Raw genomic sequence first — 8,299 nt, forward strand, 5'->3', positions numbered from 1 at the left:
AGATAAAATGCAACATTCCTCCAGGACAGTGTAGAACAGTTTCATTTCACATGGAAATTTGAAATTATCTTGTTTCTGGTTGTATCCACTTGAGGAAGCACTAGAACTAACACCTCTAATAATATATGGCTTGAGCCCTTTACCTGGGAGGTTAGTTATTTTGTAACCTTATTTTCTTTTGCTGATATATTTTCCACATTTTATGGGAAAGCTTGCGAAGTTAACTTCTCGTTCCGTTAATTTCTTATACACAAACTTGCAACTGAATATTTCGACTTCTTTTTTACAAGGTTTTTTTTACTTATTACTGTCACATTTGGTCACTTAATTGGGATTTGATTATTTCTTTGCCATAAGAGAAAGAGTGCAATAAGACAACAAAAGAAAGTGAAGGGATATGACCTATCCCACCCAAATGAGTTCTTGCCTGAGCTGAAAGAAGAACAACAGCTTGCTCTTCCACCTAACGAAGTGAACTGCAAATCCAGACAAAACCTATTGTAAGGGCTACTTTAAAATTTTCATATTTCATCTTCGTCTTTTTAATTTTAGTTGATAAACTTGATTGTTGATGTTTCAAATGTGGGGTTTACATGTTGTACCAGTTTGTGATATGTTACACGGGGATGCTGCTGTTTTATGGTGTTGATTTGTGTGTTGGTATGTATATGCTGGTATGCAGTTAGGTGTTATGCATAATGGTTGATGTGTGTTCTGTTTGTATAGTCCAATTTTGTATAGTTCAGTTCTATTTCGTGAATTTCAGTTAAGCATATAAACAACCTGTCATATAAATTTGGTTATGTTTTGGTTTTGTCCGTTCTGTTTGCTTTTGTTCTGTTTTGGTTCAGTTACTTTGCTTATAAATTTATTCTGCTTTTGGAACTCTAGCATGACTTTAATACATTTGCAAGTGTTGTTATAAGTGCCTGCATTGCTTTCATATCAAAATCACTATTATAAGGTAGACACCACTTGAAGTAACCTGATCAAGGCTCTGGTTTTGCATGCTGGTAGTCCATGCCAAAGCTGTCTAAAACTGCAGTTTTGATGAGGTGGAGACTTCAGATTATCAAATTGGTAGCAACTCGCTTTGTGTATTGGCATTAGAACTGGGAAGCTATGTGATATCCTATTGAGTCCCTTTTTCTTTTTCATGCTTTCCAGTATTTACGGAGCTTTGTACCATTTTCTGCAGGTACAAATGGAAGTGTTTCTTTTGACCCATCTCTTGATATAAGAAGACAGAAGAACGACACCACGCTGTCAAACTTAGGATCTGTGAAGGATAACGAAAGACAAGATCTTAACTGTGCTGTGAAGGAATACTTACTCTTGGCAGGGTATCGTCTGACTGCAATGACATTCTATGAAGAGGTAATGTAAAATTCAAGATATTTCTTCGTGATTTCTTCAAGAAAAGAAGTAGTTGGCCAAATATATTTCTTCTTGATTTCCAGTATAGCATAAGATGAATATATTTTCTTTTGCGTCACAAGAACCTAAAATTTTATCCTACAGATTCGTAAAAATCCTACAAAATTATCTTGAATTTTCCCCTATGAATGTAACAGATGCCTATTGTAGAGGGAGGGTTGTGGTTTTGACACTGAACTGAAGTACTGAACTTAACTTAATTGTAGCTGACCCTTTAGATATTATAATTGACCGACTTTGAATTGTCATTATAAGTTTGGCTTAAGCAATATTGTCCTCAAAACTGCAGGTTATGGATCAGGAAAATAGATACACCATGTAACTTTGTTGCCTTGTTTCATGGAATGCATATGTATGATTGTGTGATGCTATCACTGCCTTACTTGGTAGCTTCAACTTGCCACTCAGTACTTCGGATCTTGCCGCCGCCAAACTAATAAGGTAAAACCCTTGCCTTTCCTTTCCTATCCTTCAGTTGTCTTCTTCGATCTTGCCTTTCTTTTGAGTGCTTGTATCCTTCTCCCTTCTCCATTCTCCCTTCTACCTTCTTCTTTCATTCTTATTTCACCACCGAGTATCTCCTCTTTAATAGATTTTGGGACTGATCTCCACCACCGAGTATCCCCTTCTACCTATGACTAGTGCAGAATTCTGCACCATTCTTGGATGAGTTACTGGTCACATAATATCGAGGGTGTCAGCTTTTTGAGATGATCCTAATTATCCTATAGAGTACAGACTGAAGCTAGTATATCAATGGGTACGGTGATCTGATTCCTTTTAGTATACACTGCTATAATTTTAAGTGTTTGACCTTGATGCAATCAGATTGGTTGCTTTGTTTTTTGGTAACTTCTGTTTTGGACTTTAATAGAAAAGCTCCCTTTGCCTTTTGACTTAGCGGGCTGGTTCTGATTGAAGTTGTTGCATAACTGTTGTGCATGCTCTGCCTTGATTGCTTAGCTTGATTAGGAATTGCAGGCTTGTGGGCTGATGTGGCATGTTGAATTGTTGCATATACTCCAACACTAATGCTGCATCACTCAGTGTGTGTTCTACCCTTGTTTTAGGAAATATTCTCTCCGTGGATTAATAAGGATCCACAGAATACAGAAGTTGGAGGTGAATTATTTTCGACGCCATTGACCTGAAACACCATCTAGGGGATCATACTTATGTCTCAGTAACTGATAGTGGTTACTGGCAGGTCAGTAAAGCTTTTAATTTACGAACTTGATATCTCCTTTTTGTAGCTTCCAATACATGAAACTTGAATCATGCATGATCTTGCTGTTGTGTTAACAGATAGAGCTAGAAGGTCTTGACATTGCAAACAGTTCAACAGGTAAAGTCCCTGACTGCACATTCTCTATATATGTTGAAAGTATTTTTCATACTATTACAATGATAAGTGGAAAGCAGGATTCAAATTTCCTTACAATTTACAGGTCACTGTTCGGCAGAATACTGCATCATGTGAAGAGATGGCTACAACAATGTCTACGGCAGAATCTGTAGCTCTTAAAGGACTACCTCAATGCATTGTTACTGTGATAGCTGAGGTCTGATACCTGATCCATGATTAAAATTCTATTTTCAAACTTTAAGGGGGGCTTTACTTCATGAACTTGATAGATTTAAATACATACTTATTTCGTAGTTCAAATGTTCAATGTGGCTTTATTTTCTAGTTTGCCAGATTCAGCAAGACTTTGATATTATACTGGAGCCATGTCCCATGTTTGCTGAAGCCATCCTTCAAGTCAGAATCAGTACCCTGGGGTGCTCCTAATAAGCTTCTTGGAGCTGATGGCAGCTGGATAAGGTATGGATGACTTCATGCTATATTTTAGAGCATTTTTTCTCTCTGAACAAGACATTCACTTAGATTAATTTTTTGAAACTCACTATTATGGTGACCTTTAATTTGTCAGGCGTACATTAAAAAAATTACAAAATATATTTATCAGCCGTAAGAAATGTTACTGGTGTATAACCTTGAATTATATCTGTTAAACACATACATCTGATTAGATGCATCCCATTGTAACTTTATATGGTATTGTGACTAACTGATTTCAAGTTGTTGGCCCTCTTGTATTTTTTTAGTTATGGCTTTCAGGCAAACATCTTTCCGAGTTGCCTTCCTTCTTCTACTTGTGTTTAGTTAGTGTCCTTTTCCAGTCCGTTTCCTGTCTACCTCCCCTCATTCTCTCCCCTCCCCCATGTTACTTGTCATCTACTATGTACTATGCTACTTTAAGAAATACGAAATCTATATGCAATAACAAGCATTTTCACACGCTCCTTGGATTAACAGGCACTGTGTCATGTTCCTGAGTGGCTGACCTCATGAGATAATAAAATCAACCTTCAGAAGTGACAGAGATGCCAGCTGCTCCTGTACACCCTTTCCACTCCAAGATGAACATTCGAAGAGGGGTACTAGAAGAAGAATGTGCAGACATAATGCAGCACTTCTCCCGACTCAAAAGGAGGAAGGCAAAGGAAAAGGAAAAGGAAAAGGAAAAGGATATATCGTCATCTGATGAATCAGGCCAACGGTTTAGGTTTGCTTGAAAGGTTAAACCTGATTTATATTCTTGTCTGAAGATATTGGGATTATGTGTGTCTGCTATATAAGTTGTCAAATGTTTTCGGTTTCGCGTGGAAAATATCAAATGTCTGCTATATAAGGTAGCTTATTGAATGTTTGGCACAGCAGTTAACCTGTCCTATCACTATTTAGGTGGTTTGTTTTTGTAAACATATGATGGTTGATTTATATGTGAAAATCAAAGTTTCTTGGAAGTTATTGGTGGTTGATGATATTTTTGGACATTGTATAAATATGGCGTGAGTACAGGTTCTATATTTTTTGGGATTGTAGAATATAAAAAAATAAAGTTATTTATAAAAAAAAATTACACATTATTCGCGGCGTTTAAACTCACGCAATTTTACAATGTTTGAGGCGTTTAGGTAGAAAACGCCGCTTTACAATATTATTCATTTGAGGCGTTTTTTCTACCTGACGCCGCAAATGAATGATTAATTTGAGGCGTTTTTTAACGCCGCAAATCAATCCTATTCATTTGCTGCCACTCTATTTGCTGCTACGCCAAAAACGCCGCAAATGAATATAAAAGTGACGCCTCAAATGAATGTTTTTCTACTAGTGATTCGGAAATTATGGATCTTGGTTCCAGTAGAAGCTAAAATCATCACAAGGAAAATAAAGGGTATTGCCGGAAATGAAGATATATCCGGAAAAGGAAATATGGTTCATGACAGAAATATAAATATTATCCAAGTCAAAGATATTTCCGAAAACGGAAATATGTTTCGAATCGGAAAATATTATCGGAAATAGAAATGTTGCTGGAATTGGAAATATTGCCGGAAACGAAAATATTACCGTAATCGGAAACAGAATCGTAAATATTGTTAGAAAAGGAAATAAATCCCGGGATAGGAAAAAGAATCGGGAACGCGACAAGCCGGCAAGCGAGTCGGCCCATCGCTCGACAAGCAAAGGTCGCACGCACAGCGCAAGGCACAAGGCCCAGCACTAGCGCCGAGCATGAGGCCCAGCGCCAGCGCTAGGCCAAGCGCCTAGCAATGGCTGGTGGCCTTTGTGTGCGATGGGCCGAAGCCAAGACTGCAGCGCGCAAGGCATTAGGCTGAGCTCAGTATGCGTGACAGCGTGGTGTGCAAGGATGCGTTGGCAGCAAGCTGGCTTGTGCGCCAAGCCTTGTGTGTTTCTTAGGCGCCAAGTTACCTTGCCCGTAAGGAATCAGTTTTCTTATTTCTACTAAGATTGGATATTTGCGATAGATCTGAAACACCTAGAGTTTGATTAATACTAGAATTCTAATGCTACTAATTAACTAGAGTCCTAATAGGATTAGTTAATTAAATCCTAGTAGAATGCTAATTCCTTATTTCCCACCCTATAAATATGTGGTTCATAATCACAATTTATACATCAAGTATTATAATTACAATTGCGCATCACAAGTATTGTGAGTTTCCCGAGTGCACATAAAACCTTAGAGAATATTCTAGTCGGTTGAATCTAAGGCGGATCCGGACGTGTTATGGACTATCTACGGAGTCTTGTACTTAGTCTTGTTCGGTTCGGGAACAACTAGGGAAGGCACGCACCGCATATTATGTATACTAAATTATGTTAATTGACTATGTTGCAATTAATTTGGATTCCTATCTCTATGGTTTTTCCGCATGAATTATATTGCTTATATTGTTCATAACCCTACAAAAGGACCAAGCTTTCACTCCTGACCTTTGCCAAAAATTTGGTTGATGATTAGGGAAGAGTCCCCGTACACTCAAAGTTTATGGACACCCAATGCTATGGCGGCTTCCAGACCCATGATGCAGACTTCATACTCGGCCGCATTGTTTGTAAAATTGAATTGTAGCTTTGTTGAGAGTAGAGTGTGAGTGTCTTCAGGATCTATTAGGATTACCCCGACACCGCATCCGCATTGATTGGAAGCACCGTCAAAGTGCAACGACCAGCTGTCATCACTTGTCATTAGAATTTTCTTATTGGGCAGGTCGTAACTTTCTTCCTCTGCCTCGATAGGGCAATCAGCCATGAAATCAGAGACCAATGAACCCTTGATAGAATTTTGAGGGATGTATTTCAGATCATATTCAGCTAGCATAACAAACCATCTGGATAGCCGCCCGTTGAGAGTCGGTTTTTCGAATAAGAACTAGAGAGGATCTGCTTTGCAAATTACATGCACTATAAGGGAGAGCATGTAGTGTTTGAGTTTCTTTGAGGCCCAAACCAAGGAGATACTGAGCCTTTCGAGTTGTGTATATTTGGTTTCGTACTCGAGTAGCTTCTTGCTCAAATTGTACACATCATTTTCTTTGCCTTTGATTTCTTGGGCGAGCATGGCCCCAACTGCTGTGTCATTTGTTGTAAGATAAAGCCTGAGTGGGGTACCCAGTATTGTTGGCTTCAACACTGGCGGATTTGAAAGATAGCCCTTGATGGTGTCAAATGCATGTTGATAGTCTTTGTCCCAGACCTTTGGCTCATTCTTGCGCAGTTTTCGAAAAACTTGCTCACAAATCATGGTGAGCTTTGAGATAAATCTGTTGATGTATTGTAATTTGCCAAGGAACCCCCAAATTTCTTTTTCATTTTTTGGCGATTTTATATCTAGAATGGCCTTTATTTTGGAAGGATCAACCTCGATGCCCCGAGAACTGATGACATACCCGAGCAACTTGCGTGACGTTACCCCGAATGCACATTTTTGAGGATTGAGCCTCATATTGTATTGCCTGTTGAAGAATTTTTGAAGCACTGTTGTATGTTCGTGCTGCTCTTTGGATTTGACGATCATGTCAACGACATATACCTCGATATCCCTGTGAATCATGTCACTCATGATGGTTGTGGTTGTTCTTTTATAAGTAGCCCCCGCGTTCTTCAGACCGAACGTCATAACTGCGTAGCAATATGTACCCCACTAAGTGATGAGGGTTATTTTCTCCATGTCTTCCTCTGCCATGGGAATCTGATTTTAGCCTGCATACCCGTCCATAAAAGAGAGTAAGGCATGATTTGATGTGTTGTCGACCAAAATGTCGATGTGTGGAAGTGGAAAACCGTCTTAGGGCTGGCTCTGTTAAGATCTCTGTAATCGACACACATTCGAACTTTGCCATCCTTTTTCAGAACCGGGACGACATTTGCAATCCATTCTGGATACTTGGACTCTCGAATAAACCCGAACTCTAGCTTCTTAGAGACCTCTTCTTGAATTTTTAGGGAAACATCAGGTTTCATGCGAAGGAGTTTCTGTTTGATGGGCTTTGGACCTGGAATGAGGGGAATTCTATGTTGACTGATGCTTGGATCAACCCCTAGCATATCATGATAGGACCATGCGAAGACATCTATTTACTCTGAAAGTAGATTGACCAGACCATCCCGCTCTGCTTGAGATGGAGTTAAACCAATCTGAACTAGTTTTGGATCATTGTTGTTATAAAGGTTAACTTTTTCCGTTTCCTCGATTATGGGCGTCTTTTTTTCATGATTTTCAATAGATTTTAAGATTTCAAGGTCAGTTTCTTGAGAAGCAAATGTTTTTGAATTAGGAATGTGTTTTGAAATTGGACTTGAAGAGTAGGATGAAATTGAAGTATTATTTGAAATTAGCAATCATTACATCGACAGCTTTGACTTGAAGTTCGGCCTCTAAGGGCACTTGATTGATGCAAGACTCTAATCCTAGACTCTTTGACTCATCACTAGACTCAGATTCATATTCATCCTCGGACTTAGACTCGCTCATCATAGGTCCTTCGCCCATAGTTATTTTGAACATCTTGCCATTCGGAGCAGTAATCTTGAGAGACTTCCTCCATCCGTTAACCATCTTCTTGCTAGGAGCAATAAGCTTGGATGGATCAAAGTCTTTGATTTGACTGATCATTTGTACCATGGCGTCCTCAAAGATGATTGGCGCTACTTCTTGGCCAAAAAAACGACCAAAAGCTGGTGAATCAAGGCATTCAGGAGCGGCCTTGTCTTGTATTGGAGGGGTATCTTCGAGAAAATGGTAGTCTTGAAAGGTCTCGAATCCGGGGTACACAATCCTTTTTGAAGCATCATAGAATTATTCTGGAAACTCAAGGTATAGATCATCTTCTCCTTCCTTCACAAATTGACCATTAAGGGTGCTCTGACCAGGGTGTAGCTTGAACTGATCATTGCTTGCTTGGCGAGCCCTTAGCTTGGCTTCTTGATGTTTGTCGTCATGTTTATTTGGCTTGTATCCTATACCAAAGTAACTAGTCTTGTTAGGTT

General features: G+C 39.1%; 1 protein-coding gene and 1 long non-coding RNA gene across 2 annotated transcripts; one reads left to right on the top strand and one right to left on the bottom strand.

The window, feature by feature from the left end:
- The first annotated feature begins 360 nt into the window (after positions 1-360).
- Positions 361-3,977, top strand: LOC130459331 (uncharacterized). Its single transcript, XR_008918674.1, has 8 exons — positions 361-500; positions 1,199-1,377; positions 1,727-1,878; positions 2,508-2,644; positions 2,743-2,782; positions 2,886-2,999; positions 3,129-3,262; positions 3,758-3,977. It is a non-coding gene; the product is annotated as an uncharacterized lncRNA (long non-coding RNA).
- Positions 3,978-5,789: 1,812 nt separating this feature from the next.
- Positions 5,790-6,554, bottom strand: LOC130471872 (uncharacterized). Its single transcript, XM_056842210.1, has 2 exons — positions 6,210-6,554; positions 5,790-6,083 (listed from the first exon to the last, which is right to left on the bottom strand). Exons 1-2 carry the CDS (start codon positions 6,552-6,554, stop codon positions 5,790-5,792), a joined length of 639 nt encoding a protein of 212 aa, XP_056698188.1.
- Positions 6,555-8,299: the final 1,745 nt, after the last annotated feature.

This window comes from Spinacia oleracea, chromosome 4 (genome assembly GCF_020520425.1).
Source record: "Spinacia oleracea cultivar Varoflay chromosome 4, BTI_SOV_V1, whole genome shotgun sequence".
Classification (NCBI taxonomy): Eukaryota; Viridiplantae; Streptophyta; class Magnoliopsida; order Caryophyllales; family Amaranthaceae; genus Spinacia; species Spinacia oleracea.